Raw genomic sequence first — 19,952 nt, forward strand, 5'->3', positions numbered from 1 at the left:
TTATTAGTTTTAACCTGCATTAAAATCTCCAGTAGAAATGGGAGAAAAAAATTTTAAAAGGGTAAAAACAGCTACATCTAATGTACAAAAATTAACCTCTTGGAGAGAAAATCAGTGGTCACTGTGGTTTCTTTGGGCAAATACACAGGTATGGTTAAAGTAATTTTACTATTTTGATTATTGGAAACTAATTCAAAATTATATAAAACTGAAGTACAATGGTTTTTCATTTCCTTTTTATCACTCTTACCTTGACTAAGATGTTCATGATAGATAGAGGCAAGGTTAGGAAGATGCTGCTGAAGATGAGATGTTAGCTCAGCATGTGAATTAATCTGTACAAGTTCTTCTTCACAGCCAGACTCTTCCCCATCAAAATCAGCCATATTTTTCTCTGATTTTGCACTGACTTGGGAACTACTGCAACTGACATCATCTGCACTTAGCATGTCATCAACCATATGCCTGTAAAAGAACAATATTAGAACGGACAATATCGAAGAGAAAGTCGTTTATGGCAGACTACGAGTGAGCAGACATCTTCCTCAACCTAAGGCAGGATGAATCATCTGAGTAACAGACGTTGATATGAAAAACAATTACACATAAATTGAAGGTCTCACTATTATGATGGTTGTGTTGACTTCTTTAATGTTAACTAAATACAACAATTCCCAAAACAATTTTAACATTTTCTTAAATGTTGTCTTATTTATTCAATATGAAATTTTACAAAAAACTTTAATCAGATGCTAACAAACCAGATTACTGTGTAACTATCTGTGATAACTATAATCTATGTTAGACAAAATTATCCTGAACCATAGCAAAACGTTCATACAAATTTCTGTCTAAATGGAGTATTTTGCTAGCACTTTTTTCCTGGATAGAAGGGATCAGGAGAAATGTCAAGCTACCTACCCGTCATGGTGATGGTGGTGGTGGTGGTGATGGTGGTGATGCTGTGGCCCAATGAACTGCCGACAGTTAAATAATTCATTTCCAATAGTTTCCCCAAGGAAGTCCCCTGTGTGAGTTATACAAGAATCTTGAGACCCTTGTGAAATGTGAGCAGTGCTCATGTCCCCTGTCATATCATGCTCTGCATCTTCAGCATGAGAACAAGCACCCAGCATTCTTATTCGATTCTCTACAGGTGTCACAGAGTCAGTGTTAAAAACATGGTCCTTTCCTGCCCCATTATTTGCACTGCTCCTCTCTGATGCCCCTTGTGAATCTCCCAGACAAATGCCTGTTTGTGATTCCAGTTTCCTGCTTCGTAGGTCTGTGCTCCTAGTGCTTTTCTGAGGATTATGACTCCTATCTTCTTCCTCTTCATCCTCCTCCTCTTTGAGAGCTTCAATATCTGCAATGTCTTCAGACTGAACCTCACTGCCAGGGCTTCCAGCAGACTGGCTTGCATGACTGGAGTTGGCCTCATTACTGGATCCATCACTGTGGCCACTGCTACTACCAGGACCACTACTGCCATCCTCACCACTGTTGGCTGTCTCATCAGAGCTTCCTTGCATGGATTCCTGAAATGAATTATTTAATATTTTTAAGACTGGTGTAAAAAGAAAACACCACTAAAAATTCATAATCAACTTCATTATCATTCAAACACCATTCTTCAGTTATGAGGAAATGTGTCAAACCCGTACGTTTTCATATACTTTTTCTCAATTTGGTTGCCAGTGACAAAACACTCCGAACAGCTGTAGAGGGCAATGAGGTCTCCCCTCAGCCTCCTCTTCTCCAGGCTGAACAGCCCCAGCTCCCTCAGCCTCTCCTCCTAAGACCTGTTCTCCAGACCCCTATTCAGCCTAGCTGCCCTTCTCTGCACCCTCTCCAGCACCTCGATGTCCTTCCTGTACTGCAGTGCCCAAAACTGGACACAGCACTCAAGGTGTGGCCTCACCAGGGCCAAGTAGAGGGGCAGAATCACCTCCCTGCTCCTGCTGGCCACGCTATTCCTGATGCAGGCCAGGAGGCTACCGGCCTTCTTGGCCATCTGGGCACACTGCTGGCTCATGTTCAGCCAGCTGTCAATCAACACCCTCAGGTCCTTTTCCTCTGAGCAGCTCTCCAGCCACTCCTCCCCAAGCCCATAGCTCTGCTGGGGGTTGTTGTGACCAAAGTGGAGGACCTGACATTTGGCCTCACTGAAACTCATACAACTGGCCTTTGCCCATTCATTAAGCGCGTCTAGATCCCTCTGCAGAGCCTCCCTACCCTCGAGTAGATGGACACTCCCACCCAATTTAGTGTCATCTGCAAACTTACTGAGGGTTCACTCTATCTCATCATACAAGTCATCAATAAAGATCTTAAACAGGAGCAGTCCCAGCACTGAGCCCTGGAACACCACTCATGACTGGCAACCAACTGGATTTAACTCTATTCAACACAACTCATTGGACCTGGCCATCTGACCAATTTTTTATCCAGGAAAGCATATACACTTCCAAGCCATGAACAGCCAGCTTCTCTAGGAGAATTCTGTGGGAAATTTTGTCAAAGGCCTTGCTAAAGTCCAGGCAGACAATATCCACAGGCCTTCCCTCATCCCGTAAGCAGTTCATCCTGTCATAGAAGGAGATGAGGTCAGTCAAACAGGACCTGCCCTTCATGAATCCATGCTGACTAGGCCTGATCACCTAGTTGTTCTGCATGTACTGCATAATGGTACTCAGGCTGACCTGTTCCATCAACTTCACTGGTACCGAAGTCAGACTACCAGGCCTGTAATTTCCTGGATCATCCTTCTGTCCCTTCTTACATATGGGGGTAACACTGTCTGATTTCCAGTCTGCTGGTAGATACTAGCTATCCACTGTTCTGCTGCAGCTAAGCATATCTGCTATGTATCTGTTCAGGTTTTGAAACAACTACAGGAAAAAAATAGTACCAGAGCTAAAAATAGGCAACTCAGTAAGAAAATTCACAGGCTAAGATTTACACACGTACCTCTGTGTCCGAAAGTCGCTGTTGTACATGTTTAGTTCTGTTAATAAGCTGTTCCTCCATTTCAATATCACTGCCTCCACTCTGATGGGTGTCACTGTTGTCACTACTTTGAGGGCTTGCTGCTGGTGACCCTAGTTCAAAATCACATTTCCCAGTTAGTTTTTGATTTCTATTAATGTAACAGTACTACATAAATCTGCCTCAAAACTTGAACTCAATGACATTTCTCCTTGCAACCAGTTGAACAGGGATGCAACTCAAACAATTTGAGTACCTAAACACTAAAATTTCTTTTCAGAACACTGAGCATTTGTATTCTGATATCTCTTCTTGCCAGTATAGAGCATAGCTATAGGAGCTTCCTAGATTCTACACTAAATATAATTTCATTTTACTTCTCATAAAAACATAATTTCTAACTTTTACTAGTTTTTCTTCTATTAAAATTCGATAGCTGTAGAAAAACACTGTAGCATCAAACATATCAGATTGTGGTGTACTTCTAAATCTATACTTACAAGGTGAAGGGGCTGCTCTTCTGAGCTCCTCTTCTTCTGAAGGAAAAAAGGAGGATGGAAAAATAAGTGACTAAAAATCTTTTTTTCAGCATATAGTTGTCCATGACTCATAAAAATCACCAGTAAGAAAAGAAAGGGAAATTACAATAAAATGGCTTGGCAGCACCTTTAGTAATGACTGTGGGGAAACACACAGTCAAGTGAAAAAAAAGCAGAAATTGCATGTAACATCAAAAATGAGGTAAAAATTATATGAGCTTTTGTAAGATTTTATGGAGCTATGTAAGTCACACGTGTTCAGCAAAACAAGAATAATTAACTGAGGAGTTATGGACCATCCTCTAGATAAAAAAAAAAAAGAAAAAAAAGAAAAAAAGACACTACTATAGATATACAAACAGAATTGTTCCAAAATAGAAAGTTTTCCAAATGCGCTCACAAAGTTTTAATGCTTTCATCTTTATCCTCAACTTCTGCTTGAAAAATATGCCAGCGTGACACTTAAAAAAATTCTTCGAGTAAAACGTTCTATACATTCTCTTTATTCAAAGTCAACAAGAAAACTATGAAAATTAAAAATTTAACTATCAGATCTACTGGAAAACTACATACCTTTTTTGTTTCCCATAGGCAGATTGGTACTCAGTAAAGATGCAAACGAGCTTTGTTTTGACAGCTGAGCCTTAGCTGCTAGTGCATTATTCCACAGGGCTTTTATAAGCATTGATGCCAAATACAAGGTCTATAATCAAATCCAGATAACAGTGCCATTAAGAAGCAGTAGTTTTGGTATGCAAAGATCCACTGTTAATCTTTCTATATGCCAATGTTACAGTTCACCAAAATAAACTCAACAGAAGAACACACTGTACCAATTGTTGTGTGAAACACTATTTAACTTCAGACACAAAGTTAAGATCTTCTATGACTGGTTAATGCAGTTTTCAAAAATCTCTGAGAAACATTTTAATTCAAAAGTCAGAAAAAGCCTACTTGAGACATGACAACTTTACTCATATAGTTTCCTCTCTTACACCTTAGTGAATATTACTTCTACATGCACTCCTTTAGAAAGACAAAGACAAATCAATAATGCTTGTCTGATATGCCACCACAGTTTATTTTCTCGTTACGGTGCATCCGTTGACCTTGTCTTTACCTGTTCAGTGTGAGCACTTGGATGAAGAGTTGAGACGAGGTTAAGAAGGTGTCTAAGTGGGACAGGGTCCAAGTTTTTGATCAAAGAAGGAAACAAGTCATGTATGTAACGACTGCAATGCTTTAGCTACAAACAGAGAAGATAACAGAAACAGCAAAATAAACTGTACAAAAAACTCAAGTATTGATTAAATTCCCACAGTTAAACAACATCTTCACACAGATTCTCAGGAAGCACTTGTCCAACTCGAAGCTACACCAAACTTGCAATTTTGACTAAACTTAATTTTTATGTTGTAAAACATATAAAGTTCAGTGAAATCAAATATAACATCATCTTTCTTAGTTCCAATTCTAAAAGGTTTGTTGGAAAGAAGAACCAGAAGTTTATTTTGCATTTTAATTTCAATATAACTTTTAAAATATTAGTGTATATGGTAAATCCTGAAGGAAATAGTATTGCCAGTTATTATCCCACTAGCACTGGTAAATACAAATAAAGACATTACAGGCTAATTTGAGACTGAGAGAGAACAAACTTTGTGAACTGTGTGAGGATTATTTACAATTCTTTTGTCTTTCCAGTAATGGATATAAAAAAAAAAATCTTACAATGTGTTTAGCTACTCCATTTACACATCAAAGTGACAGTGCTCCTAGATGTTTCATCTTAGGTAAAATGCTGCTTTTCATAGTCACTCAAAAGGTTTAATCATGTTTTTAAGAATGCTGATATAAAAAAAATAAAATAATGGTTACAGGAAGCTTCTAGAAAAAAAACATTCCTAATGTTGGTTACCACATATGCACCTGCACATATGTAGGTTTTTTATTCATTTTATTTTGCCTTCGTGGCACATAAAAAAAAATCCCTGTCAGCAGTTTACAGGGAACAGGCCATCTTTCACAGGATTCAAACTGGAATCAGATTATGTGGGTTGTATCCAAGGATGCATTTAAACATTTTGAGATAACTTCTTCAACTCAGGGAAGGTTAAGTTTTTGTCAGAAAGTTAGTTTAAAAAGTGGAAAATATATTCTTTAAAGCCTGATTTCAAAATATATATTTTTAAAATATCAGTAGTATGTCAAATGAACATGTGAACGGTAAAAAAATATAGTAGAATTAGCATAAAAGACAGAAAAGTTCGTAAAACAGCATAAAAGACAGAAAAAACCCACAGGTCTAACACTAGTGTGAGTTAGTGTATGTGTGAAAACATTAAGAAAGGTAAAATGCTCCTTTAGAAGTGTGAAATAAGTAATTATTAATTACTTCGATACAGAAAATGGTTGGACTCTATTAGAGTGAATGCTGTTATAATGAGCAGTTATTAACACAGCAGCTGCATGTTAGGACTACAAAGGACTACAGAGGTTTCAGAATGTGTATACAGCAGTATCTGATTGAAACAAGCTACAGAGAAATACTGAACACATTATCAAGAACCCCTACAAATTCTAACTTGCATAAAAGTAGGTCCTCTATACCTGTTCAACAATACAAATTTTATTTTTCTGGTCTTCATTTTGAGTGTATTTTTCAGAAAAATTATGATGAAACCTTGAGAGGGTTTTATTTGTTGAGTAGGGTTTTTTTGTTTGTTTCACGTGTTTTGTTTTAAATAATAAAGGCAGAAATAAACCATGGCAAAAGAGTTTCCACAACAGGAAATCAAAACATCTAATGCATTAAAAACCCCTAAATAAAACATTTCACAACTTAAAATGAAAAGCACAGCAATCCATTAGAAGCAGCAAACGTATCTTTCTGAAGGAAAAAAGCCTATCAGAGTTTCTAGGTTTACCAAGCAAAAAAACAAATCACATTGCTTTCTATAGTTTTTAAAACCAGAACTGTAGCACAGCTCTAAACTTCACTGCCACAATTTTCCCCTGATTGTTCCCACCAGGAGTAACAGAAATGGAAGCTACAATATATAGGAGCAAGGCAATTTAACACAACAGTAAAAATATTAGATCTACCCTACAAACCTCCCTGTTCATGGTGAAAACACTATGTCTTCACTATACAACTTCATATTTTTTCTTATATAAAAGAAGCCTAGGCGAATTCTTGCACATAATGAAAAAACAGTCATTGTGGCAGTTACCTATTAACACTTTGTTCAGCAAAACACTCAGACAGACAAGAAAAAATAAACTCAGCTTTACAAATATAAAAGAAAATCAGCTTGCCATTTTCTGTTTTGCCTTTTTTTTTTATCCTGCAGTTACTTAAAAAATTATACATACCTGTGCAGCAGCCCAAATACAGTCTATATGCTGCGTACTAAGTCTCCCTTCAGCTGCAAGAAAATTCAGAATCACTTGGCACTGTTTGATGATCTGCAAAGTGAGAACATATTGAGGAAAGTTTTGTTAGAACAAGAAGTTACTCCACACTGTTTATGCTAAAAAGAATTTTATACAAACCTCAATATGTAAATTTGGTCCAAAAATGTGCTCAACTACATTGTTGCTGATAAGCCAGTCGGCAAGTTCTTTTGCAATTGACCTAGAGATGAAATAAGAGTGGAAACACATGTAAAATTATCTGCTGGTAACATATACACTGCGTTCTTCCCTAGCACAGCACATCTTTCAATTTTCAGTTTGTAGTTGTAGTAAGCATACAACAAATTTTTTTAACATAGTGTCCTCAACATTCATTCATTCAGGTAGGAAACACGTTATGTCTGTATTTTTTTCTTTAGCTAGAAGCTTAAAGCCAAATATCAACATTTCCCACTTGCCGTTCTAGATCATTTGCAAACACGTAACCAACAACCCTACCAATTTCATTAGTTAATAGAGCTCACCAGACCACCTGCAGACCACTTTCAAAGACCTCACAGGTAAGATTTTGATAATCACTGCTATTTAACTCAAGTCTATAATGAAATTCCAGAACTACTGAGTTCACAAACGTAGCTAAAGGTGGGAGTGACATAAATTATTTTTTTAAAGAAAACCACACAAGTATTTTTAGGTTCTCTTGTAAAAACAGCAACACATATAGCTTTAGAAACCTATGTTTTACATGGTCATACTCACACACATGTAGCATACAGATACTTCAAAATTCTCAGTTTGCATCATCCATAACAATAGGAAACTTCATCTACTGCCAATGCATAAGCAAACGTTTGAACTGAAGAGGACAAGGAAACTGAATTTTTCGAAACAAAAGCTGAACTTCCAGAAAGGACTGCCCTGTCTGGAAACTAGCACATAAGCTCTTTTTTATTCCTTCCTTTCAAGCAAATGTTTGTCCAGATTTTGGCACCAGAACCAATTAGAGGACATCACAGTATTAAAGCACAGCCTTTAAACAGCCCTGGAATAAAAGCACTCTGTTTCACAAGGAGTAGAGGATAGGAGGAAGGGGGTGTCTTAGAGGACTACAGGAAGAATTATTTTTACCACTGCTATCAATGCCATATTTATGATTACTATTAAAATTCCAGGATTGCCAATCTTTATCATCTGCAATAAGAAAACAATATTCTTTAGGTAAAAAGATACTGCCTTTGTAGGTTTTCTAAACAAGATTCACTTTTCCAGGGCATGTTGCCAGGTCTTCAACCGTTTTGAATTGCCTGATCCCTATGGATGAACTTGGCATAACTCCTATTACTCAACACACACCATTCTCATACTGTCCTCTCCTACTCCAATTCCAGGACATGGTGAATCAAATATGCTTATATTGTTTCAAAAAGATAATGTCCCCTAACATTTAAAGAGTAACTGGCTTACAAGGTACAACAATTTACCAATGGTATCATTTATGACTTATAATGAATTAGTTCTCATACTGTAAAGTCTGTTTGACAGGGTATGTGTTCAAAGAGGGATGAAAAAGATAAGCCATATCTGTTTCATAAAATCACAATCTACTTAAATTGCCATAGCATCATTTCAAACCATAACCAAAAGCCAACCACCACCCCCAACCAAACATTACAGACTCATTCAGGGCTTGGATTTCTGTCTAACAAAACTTGAATTAAGATCTTTTCCCATGCAAGTTGTCATATTGCAGATTTTATAGCTAAAGGAACTTATTATTCATTTGAATAGATGCTACCAGTCTCCCTTTAGTAACAAACATGGCTCTAAAAAATGCTCTTATTCAGCTGCCTCCATGCTGACAAGCACAGGTGACCAAAGCAGCATTGGCCATATAGCTCAAGAGACTATAGCTCTGTTATTTTTCATTTTGTCAGACAGCTGGTAGACTTGATATTACAGATTAATCACATGTGCCCAACCCACAATCAGAAAACTGAATGCAGCCTGCAAAAAAGCTACTCAAACTTATGGCCTATTCATCCACAGCTCCTTCTTAGGGCTTTACATTGCTTCCCCATGGTGTGGGCAGAAGTGCTCCTGCTACATGACCAAAATACAAGCAGAAAGCCTCATAGTTTGCATTTTACACATATAAAAGGTAGACAGATCTGGTCACATGAGTTAATATACAGGAGACCTGATTGGATGCACTTCTGGTTATGAAATATGACCAAAAAAAAAAAACAAAACCAAAACCCAACATTGCATATGGTCCCCCATAAAAGGCAAAAGCTTTAACACCTGAGTCATAAGTAAATGGAGGTAATTTTGTTCCCAGACCACTTAATTTTTTTCTTCCATCTGAATTTTTAAACCTTCAGATTTCAGAATGAATCCCAGATAGACACTGTTAGACTCACTATACAATGTAAATATGAAAGAACACACTGTTCAGTGAGTCTCTTTAAACCAAATACCTCTGCTAGTGGCACAATGTCCATTAGACATTGTATCCAGAGTCATATGTTGCATTTTAGCTACTCCAAAAGAACAAAAACTCTCTTGCAGTGTGACTTCCTTCACATTGGATTCACTAAGTATGGCAGCTCTCTCTCTCTAGTCTGCAACATTTTTCTTCTGAGAAATAATGGATTATTCTTTTCAATAACTGCCTTTTTTAATACATGTATTCTCAGTGGTAAAAACTCTTTATCCTACTGGTGAGCTCAACTGTGATAAAATGACATCTCAGATTTCTGAAGGTAAACATTCATTTGATATGAATTTGTTGAGGGTGACCAAAAACCTGCCTTGTGAAAGGCAGAATGAAGCCTTTGTGTTTCCCAGAGAGAATTCTTCCTCCCAGAAAGTTTTGCCGAAGGCACACCAATCATTAAATACACTGTCTTTTTAAATGATGAAGTTATTACAAGAGCAAAGTATTTTGTTCTCTAATACACTATGAAATATATTTATGATAGCAGATTTAAGGAGTCACCAAAGAAAGCAAATTTCTAGTGTAAATTAATGATTCTTTATCAATTTCAATGTGATGCTGGCATCAGTAATAGATGCCCAGAGGCTACAGAAGGGGTGCAGCTCAGCAGGGGAGCACCTGGAGTGTGGCATAATGAAATCCCAGCCCCTTCAGCTAGTCAGTTATCTTCACTGAAGGTCCAGTTTAAATGCCTCTATGCAAATGCATGCAGCATGGAGAATAAACAGCAGGAGTGTGTGTGCCTGCAGGACTATGATCTTATTGGCATGACAAAGACCTGGTGGGATGGCTCCTACAACTGGAGCGTCAGAATGGAGGGTCATGAACTCTTTAGGAAGGAGAGACAAGGAAGACAAGGTGGGGGTGTTGCCCTCTATATCAAAAACCAGCTGGAGGAGTGCATGGAGCTCTCCCAGGGAACAGATGAGGAGCCAACTGAGAGCTTATGGGTTAAGATTAAGGGGAAGGTAGGCACAGGTGACATTATAGTGGGGGTCTCCTGCAGGTTGGCTGACCAGGAGGACAGTATAGATGCAGACAGATAGGAGCAGCCTCTCGTTCACAAGCCATGGTATTCATGGGTGAGTTCAACCACCCTGGTATCTGTTGGAGGAACAACTCTGCAAAGCACAAACAATTCAGGAGGTTCCTAGAGCGTGTTGATGACCTGACTTCCTATTCCAAGTAATCAAGGAACCAACAAGGAGAGGTGCTACACTGGACCTTGTTCTCAGCAGCAAGGAAGGGCTGGTGAGGGATGCTAAGCTCAAGGGCAGCCTTGGTTGTAGTGACCATGAAATGATGGAGTTCAAGATCCTTAGGGCAGCAAGGAGGGCTCACAGTTAAGCTTACTACCCTTGACTTCAGGAGGGCAGATTTCAGCCTCTTCAGGGATCTGCTTGAGCTAGTATCATGGGATAACATCCTGGAGGGTAGAGGAGCCCATGAAAGCTGGAAAACCTTCTCCAGGCCAAGAGCGGTGCATCCCAACTAAGAGAAAGTCAGGTAAAAACTCCAAGAGGCCAGCATGGATGAGCAAGCAGCTCATAGAAAAACTCAAACTTAAGAAGGAAACACAGAGGATGGAAGTTAGGGCAGATGCCCTGGGAGGATTACAGAGAGGTTGTCCAAGCAGCTGGGGATCAGGTAAGGAAAGCAAAATCCCAGATCAAACTAAATCTCGCCAGGGATGTAAACAGCAATAAGAAAAGCTTCTACAAGTATGTTGGGGATAAAAGGACAACCAAGGAAAACGTAGGCCCTCTCCTTATGGAAACAAGAGACCTAGCTACAGAGGATATTGAGAAGGCTGAGGTCCTCAATGACTTCTTTGCATCAGTCTTCTCTGGCAAGTGCTACAGCATCATCACAAAGGCGACAGAAGGTGCAAGCAGGGACTGGGAGAACAAAGCACTCCCCTCTGTAGGAGAAGAAGGGTTTGTGACCATCTAAAGAGCCTCAAGGTGTAGAAGTCTATGGGACCTGATGGGGTCCCATCCACAGGTCCTGAGTGAGCTGGCAAATGCAGTTGCTCAGCCTCTGTCCATTGTATTTGAGAGGTCATGCTCGTTTGGTGAGGTTCCTGCCGACGGGAAAAAAGGTAACAAAGCCCCTATTTTTAAAAAGGGGAAAAAGGAAGACCCGGGGAACTACAGGACAGTCAGTCTCACCTCTGTGCCCAGCAAGATCACAGAACAGAAGCTCCTGGAAACTCTGCTAAGGCACGTGGAAAATAGGGAGGTGACTGGTGACAGCCAACATGGCTTCACTAAGGGCAAGTCATGCCTGACCAATTTGGTGGCCTTCTGTGACAAGGCTACAGAGATAGTGGATAGCGGACGAGCAACCGACATCATCTACCTGGATTTGTGGTGGCAGTAGATGAGAAGCTCGACATGAGCCGCCAGTGTGCGCTCGCAGCCCAGAGGGCCAACCTTATCCTGAGCTGCATCAAAGGAAATAAGGCCAACAGGGCCAGGGACATGATTCTTCTACTCTGCTCTTGTGAGACCCCCACCTAGATTACTGCTACAGGTCTGGAGCCCGTATCACAGGAAAGACATGGAGCTGTTGGAGAGGGTCCAGAGGGCCACAAAGACAACCACAGGGCTGGAGCACCTCTACTATTAAAACAGGCTGAGAGAGTTGGGGCTGTTGAGCCTGGAGAAGAGAAGGATCTGGAGAGACTATATACTATATACAGTATCACTACAATTCAGGCAACTTAGCAAGAACTCAATTTTCAGAAAAATACGCTCAAATTTTCCTCCTTCATACTGAAGGAAACAGTGAGAGAGAAAAGCATGCATTGTATTATGACCAAATCATAAATATGCTTTTTCCTCTAACACAAAAGCAGTAGTACAAAGAACAGTTTTAGAAATTAGTATCTAAGTCATACAGACCTTAGTAGTGAGAAAGTTCATCTTAGTAATAACACAAATTAGCTACTTTTCATGGATTTAGTAATCGGGATAGGAAGAGGAAAAGTCATTTAAAGAACACGATACTCCCTTACAAACGTGTGGGTGAGGGAGAAGAGAATTAAAAATTAAAGGCAGTAGCTATTCTAGTTTAGTTGTCTTTAAATATTTTTCATACTGGAAATCTACACAACATATTGGCCTCCATGATCTCTAGACTTAATCAATTTCCCCCTAGACTTCTAATTTAAATTAATTGACAATTCATGTCTGTCAAAAATAACTGGTTTACTTCCCAGAATTGAAATTCAAGAGCTTTTTACATTAGTTTCCTCAAGCATTCCGTAAGACTGCAGGGAAGAGTAGAAGCTATGCAGTTTCTGATAAACTTGATGTTTGTGAACTGTACTTATAAAAGGTGAGTACTAGAATTTTGCTCATTATTATAAATAAAACTATGTGGAAGAAAACCACAGTCTATACATTTCCCTAGTAGGCTAAAGAATGCCTCTCTAGAAGAGGACTGGATTAAAGTCCTAGAAACATTTTAATCTAAGGCTGTGTACAATACCTGGTAGCAACATAATGACCCAGATCCAGGAACAAATCCCACAGCAAAACAACCCCACCAAAGAAAACCTTATTCATCAAACCACTCAATTCCCAACGCAATTCACTACGCAGTTACAAAAACACACCAGCTTAGTGCGGATGAAAAACAACCACAAATCAGCAACATCACTGAAAAATATAATGTAAAAACTTAAAAGAAAAAATGTAGAAAAATAATGAGCAGGCTGCAAAAGATGAAGACTAACATTTCTTAACAAAATCACTAAAACAGCCTCTACAACGTCACAATGGATGTAAAACACTGAGCTCAACTATTTAGGATCAGAAATGCAAAGAGAATATTAGTAGTTGGCTTCCCAACACACTATCCAAACACACGATGGTTTCAAGCACACTTATTTTCTTATTTAATGCTCCAAAAACACCATTCTGACATAATAGTGAATATTTATTAAACTACCATGTATGCTGCTTGAAGAAACATTAGTGAGCTGAGTGAAAAACTTTACTAATATTATTTTCAGAAAATAATCTGAAAAGATCCCTGGAATGTGGAATAGAGAAAGGGGAAGAGGTGTTTAAATGATGCTGCCATAAATTCAGTTGGTGAGCTTAGATGAAAATTGAGAAAGCAAAGAGTTAACACGACCTAAGAGAACGTCAGTAAAGGGAAAAAGCAATACAAATCTTCAGTTTAATATCTCAATAAATAAGGAAAGAGAGGGAAAAGAAAGGAGAAGATCTAGCCCAGATATTTCTGTTCACAAGTGAAAAGAATTTTGGACACCTGAAATTACTCTGGAGGAAGCTCTGTAAGTGAGGGTTTTTAAACGAGGCAGTAAAGAGTCTCAGCATCAACCTGAATTCTGAAACTCAAATTCTTGGCTGCCTGCCAAGTGAAGAGCAAAACAAAATCTCCCTCTACACATGTTATTTTCACAAGCTGCTGGTGTACTCATTAAGAAAAAAGTTTTTTTTTTCCTCTTGTGGTCCAAACAGCACAAAAAAATCTTTCCCTCTCTGAAAGGCATTACTCACTAACCAACATCAGCAAAATAATTTTAGAAATCACTATTCAAAGACTTGAAGACTCTCCTGGTTTTGAGTCTCATTATTTTTAGCTTCAGTAGATTTCATACACTCCAGTACCTCTGAGTGCAAAGAATTTGATCTTAAGAGCCAGGAATAGCTAAATTAAAAGTGTATCTCTGAGGGACATTGTGAAGTTGGGTCAGTGAGACATTGCACATATCTGAACAATATGTGTACTGTCACCACAAACCCTCAACCCTAGTGAAGACAATCAAGTAAATCAAATCTAAAAAGACATACAAATATCTACAGCTAGAAAACAGATTTCTCTTAGTTTTCGGCTGCTTTCAAGCACAAGTTGTGAAATGCAGTGTTTTCCTAGACAGAAGATTCTTTAACCATGGAAAAATTTGCAACCATGCAGATAAAGATGGGAAGCTACGGTTCTAAAATATTTGCTAAAAAATCCTGATGATACTTCCAAACAAAAGGAAAGAGCTGGGACTAACCAATAGCTCTTTAAAAAATAAAGATACCTCCCGCAAACCCACCTTATCAAGATACAGAAGGAGAAATCCCAAAGGTTGACAGTTCCAAACGCATCTGGAAAAGTCACAACACATAATGGGGATGACCAGACATAATGCAAAACATCTTCCTTTGATAAATCTGTAGAAGCTACAAAGGTACAAAATAAATCTTGCACTTTCTTCTCCACTAAGAAAAGAAAACAGGAATGAAAAGCTTTCCTTTTGATATTAGTTCAATTGCTGCCAACTCCATAAGTGCCTTCTCATCCAAAAACTTCTCTTGAACAGAGTCTCAAATGAGAGGGAAGGTTTCTACTGAACAAACTGTGGAACTGAGACATTTTCCCCACTCTTCTGCACCAGCCTTTTGTAATTATTTGGCTGGAAGAAATCTGTGATTTCAAAAGGTATCTGAAGATGAGCAGCAGCACTTTATACTGATTTCTACTCAACATTTCAGGAAAAACACTAGAATGACTGAAATACAGATTTGAAGGAAAAAAAAATAAATCACATATTACAAAAGTGGAAAAGAAGGTCTTCTGTTCATGCTGCATTCCTTTCAAATGACAGGCTGTTTACAGATGCCCTTGCCAAGAAAGTAATATCCCAAAAGAGAATTTGACAATTTCCTTCAGCTTTAGAATAACTCTGATGTTCTTGCATAGTACATCTGCTCTTCTGCAGGGAAATTTAAGCATCGCTCTCCTTTGCCCCTGTCAATAATTTTCCTTTTTTACCTCTGACAAAGAAAATCAAAACACCTTTTTATTTTGTTTAACAGGCAGAAAGCTTCTTGGTAATGTTCCTTAATTAGTTATTACTAGTGAAAAACTATTTCATTCACAATGTGCTTCAGAAGATAAACTAACCAAGAATCATCTCAGTTTCAGGTTTTCATCATGAAGAAAAGAAGAGAAGAAATGGATAAAATTGAGGTTTAGCAGCCCCAGTGTAACAGTACATCACAGACAGTACAACACTGAAAACACCCCAGCCAACCAAGTCACTACACATACTCAATGTGTTATGCCCCTGTCCAATTTACTTCTAATACTACAAAACTAGAGGCTTGGGAAAAAAAACACCACCTGTCCCACAGCACAAAATATACATAATATAGATATGTATATGTTATGTTAATATTCTATCACACTGAAGTAATAACTCTGTGATTTTATTTATTACACTAATGCAATTTTTTTGAAATCTACATGAGCTTAATGAAATTACATTCAGGTTTCATCAGATCATAGTAAGAAACTTGTGTCATAATTGACAACGGAGAAAAAAAGTTTATCACTAGTGGTTATTTGTTCTGTATTCTCAAGGTATTTTCGTATCTTTATGGAAGCGAAACTGCCCAGGACTCTGATCTGACCTTTTAAAACATCAACGTATTACCATAAAATTTCTCTTCAAATATTCAAGTTGTTATTTACATGAAATGTACAGTATTGTGGTCTTGATATGCTTAACAAGCAAGTGTCAAAATAAAACCATCTATAATAAAACAGCCCAGATAAATAAACAAGCCAACTGCTGCTGTAACAGACTTCTCATTCATGAGCAAAAGATAACGGAGTGTGCCTGTAGTGAGACAGATACACACATGGATATGACCCCCAAGATAAATCTAAAGAGTGTATCACTCCCTAAGATGAATTTAAAGAGTGTATCACAAGCAAAATGCTAGATTTTACACAGTTTGCCTATTATTTCAAAATAACACTTATTTCAGCTACCTAAGGGCATACCTTTGACTATATTCTAGACAGATCTAACATTAAGTTTAGGAAAATTGACATATTTCCACACTGGAATACAATCCCACGCACGAACCTTCACATAGACTTATGGGAGTCTCCTTGAGAACTCTTAAACACACCTGAATTATACAATTAAGGATTTTAAAGAAAAACAATAAATTGTTCCAATAGCTTCATCTCGCATACTCAGTGGAAAACTAATAACAAGGCTGGGTGCCAGTGATGGCAAGACAGGTCTTAGTTAACTGAATAATAAGAAGAAATTAAAGAGTCAGCAAAAATACTACTTGGATATTAATTAGACGGTTCTTATTTATACACTACAATGAAGATAATGGCTCATTATAAGTATGTATTATTTCGGTATCTACATTTTTCTAAAGGTTACTTTGACTCATTTAGAGATATATTTAAATTTACAAATTAAAACCATTTATTAAACCCTTAATTAGAATATTTCTAATAAATGCCTCAGATTATCACTGCACCCCACTGTGTATAATGCATAACAACCATATAGAAGGACGGCAATCATATAGTGCACTTAAAAATATTCATAATAATGTTCCTACTTACGTTTCTGTGTCTGAAACTAATGACTCATTATTACACACATCATTGAAGGTATGAAGTTGGTTCTACAGTTAGAAAAAGGAAGAAAAAAATTAAAATTTATCTAGATTTTTTTAGGTACTTTTCTTACATTTAAAAATGCCATTAGTGACAGTAAACAATTTTTTCTAGTACTTTCAATGTTTTTAAATAAATAGCTTTGACAAAAATTTCCACAACAGGCATTCTAGTAGGCAAGAGGGATCAATTTCCTTTTAAAATCAACCTTCCTTTCACTAAAGCAATTAAATGACGTTATGAAACTTCAGCCACTCCAGATGTCAAACCAAGTTGTGTAGCAGTCACTTCGCACATGCGTTTTCATGAGAAATGAAACACATACTCCAGAAACTGATGTTTTCGGATGAGTTTGCCCATTATTGTAACACTTACTACAACAACAAAGATTTGTTTTGTCACACTATTGCTGTGGAAAGCCTACAAAATTGGAGAGTGAAATTACATATTTTCATATTAAATGAAGCTTTTGAAGGTATCTGAACTGATAAATTCAAGACATCAAAGAAAAAAAACAACACAAGCCTGTTAAATGCATGCATCTCTTTTCCACCAGCATCAAATTTCCAGATACAGAGATGGCTCTGTATCCAATTCTTTACATGTATGTAAGACTTTCAAAAATATTTAAAATCATATAGTAAAACTTATTTGCCACCTTGTTTTCAAAAAATTAAAGCCACAGTCATGTGAATTTTTGAAATTCAAATTAAACTTGTTGCATAACTTTATAAAAAAATGTACTCTTTTCTTTCTTGAAACAAGCCTGGTACATGCACTCTGTAGTTCAGGTGACAGCTACTCTCCTGCAGGCTTTGCACAAACATTCATTTGTGTCTAACTGCAACCCTTTTAATGGGAAAAAATGTTTCTGAAGAAACAAAATTTAACATATATATTAAAATCAGTGAGCCTGATTACACAATTATTAATAGGTAAGTTATTAATAGACACTTTCAAACTAAACATACTTGGGAGTGGAAAAATGTGACATATCTTAATGAAAAAAATTTTATGACCAATTAGAAGTGGGTCAAATAACAAAATGAAAGTTCAGTGGTTTTTCTGAAGACCTACCCCCCAACTAAAACTGTTTTGAAAGGAAACAATGGGTGAAAGAGTATTACCGTTGTCAATTTTAAATCCATGGTCACATGTTGATCCAAATTTCCCCTAAAAAATCCTCATCCAAAGGAATTCTGACAAAAGGTGTTATTTTTCATATAGTAAAGATTGTTTGAAAATTCCAGTAATTTCAACCAAAGCCTTAGAATTCTGACACGACAAGCAGAGCTCAAAGTACACATGGGATAGCGTTGCACCACCTTGTTCTCACTCACCACTTTTTTTTACTTTACCATGTTTTGTTACCATGAAATGCCAGAGGGAATAAATACTTTTATATTTTTTTAATCTTCAGCAAAGAAAGCTGAGAATAAAAAGGCATTTACCTAGCTAGTCTTGTCTCAAGACCCAGGCATCAAAAGTAATTAAACCTTCTGTACCAGAAACCAATTCAAGAAGAATAAATATGTACTGTTCAAGTTTTGCACTGAACTCGTTCAGGAAAATCTTAAGAGTATCGCACTTGCATTTTTCATTAATGCATAGAACCAAACAAAAAAGGAGTGAGCAACTGAAAGAAGAAAGATGGCCAAATCAGTTTTCAGCATTCTTTTTCACATTTTTAAGTTCATCTGTAACTGGAAAGACAGGAAAAGAGAGAATCCTGTTTGTTAAGGAATAACAGAGAATGAAGAGGGTATTTTGGAGCTGAACCACCTCAAGAAATGACTGGGAGATGAAATAAAAGAGAAAAAAGATAACAGTAAAAACAAAGCTTCAGGTATATCCTGGTTTACATTTTGCTGTTCTTTTCTGTCTCTATTTCCAACTTCATATTCAACCACTCAAGTTTCCACTTTGCTAAAATTAACTTTCATGTGTCTGTCTTCAACCCTGTTTTGTAAATAAGAACTTAGGCAGACAATATGACACATCATGTATATGCTACTCCTCAAGGGAGGAAAGTCTGTTTTTGGTGGCAAGCAAATATAATCCCTGTATGCCATAACAGAATGTATTCTGTGAGTCTCAGAAGGTTCCGTGAAACTTGGAAGGTTTAATTTTAGGAATGGTCATGTTAGCTGTCAGACAGGAAAAAAAATCAACACCTCCACGTTACTCATCTGTTCAGATTCACTGATATTTTTGGTCAAAGATTTCTGTCTCCACTATGATAGCAAAAGTAATATATCTTGCAAAAGGAACAATAGAGCAAGCCATAGAAATTATCTGACCAAATTTATTCTAGTCTTGATCTTGAGAGTTGAAATGAGAATCTGCTCCTGAGTCAACTTCCCATATGAATTTTTGGAATAAACTTCTCTTTGAAATAAAGTATATATTGAAAAGTTCACACTTAAAAATGTTTTGCACATCGATTTTGCCGCAATTTTTCTTTGAATCCTCAAAACTATTTGTGAAACGAAAGGAAGAATTGTTTCAAGGCTAAATGTGCAAGTTTTGGCAAATGGAAATCCAGGAAAGGAAAACATTTCGTAGTTGCAGGTATCATAATTCTGAAGTCTTGAACACAAAACAGGCAGCTGAAATTGCGCTGGTTAGGAAGAACGCGACAATGAAATTACTTTGACAAATTCCAGCCATCGAAGGCATGAACAGAAAAAAAATTTCTAAAAAGAAGTCATGGAAGTGCATCAGTAGACGCACAACAGAGAAAGTTGTGTGAAAATATCTAGCTGAGCTATATTGCACCTTTCTAAACACATCTTTGTTTGCAAAGATGACAGAAAACTTCAGTGAAGAGGTAGCCAACATTTCTGCAAATTTTAGTTCAGATTTTATACTCAATTGTTCCAGGCAAGGCATAGAAAACCAAATAACACAAAATGTTTTTCAAACTCAAAGTCAACCAAGAAAATGAAAAGATGCTTCTTTCAAAAATATCTTCATAAGATCTTTAAAAAGAGAAGGGAAAAGCAAATTGCCTATGATGCGAATGAGAAAGAAGAATGAATTCTCAGAGCTCC

The 19,952-nt window shown here is 37.3% G+C and overlaps 1 protein-coding gene across 7 annotated transcripts in view; it reads right to left on the reverse strand.

Moving 5' to 3' along the window:
* The window catches only part of USP34 (ubiquitin specific peptidase 34), a 135,401-nt gene that overhangs the window by 70,931 nt on the left and 44,518 nt on the right, over positions 1–19,952 (reverse strand). For 4 of the 7 annotated variants that reach the window (XM_051614583.1, XM_051614581.1, XM_051614586.1 and 1 more), the window contains 9 exons: positions 16,846–16,907; positions 7,083–7,164; positions 6,903–6,995; positions 4,648–4,773; positions 4,101–4,230; positions 3,489–3,524; positions 2,971–3,101; positions 922–1,538; positions 251–465 (listed from right to left, as the gene is read on the reverse strand). In XM_051614583.1, coding sequence (XP_051470543.1) covers positions 251–465; positions 922–1,538; positions 2,971–3,101; positions 3,489–3,524; positions 4,101–4,230; positions 4,648–4,773; positions 6,903–6,995; positions 7,083–7,164; positions 16,846–16,907 — 1,492 coding nt within the window. The remainder of the gene's footprint in view (positions 1–250; positions 466–921; positions 1,539–2,970; positions 3,102–3,488; positions 3,525–4,100; positions 4,231–4,647; positions 4,774–6,902; positions 6,996–7,082; positions 7,165–16,845; positions 16,908–19,952) is intronic. The other 3 variants (XM_051614582.1, XM_051614587.1, XM_051614585.1) reach the window with 2 other exon arrangements.

The sequence above is a fragment of the Apus apus genome, chromosome 3 (assembly GCF_020740795.1).
Source record: "Apus apus isolate bApuApu2 chromosome 3, bApuApu2.pri.cur, whole genome shotgun sequence".
NCBI lineage: Eukaryota > Metazoa > Chordata > Aves > Apodiformes > Apodidae > Apus > Apus apus.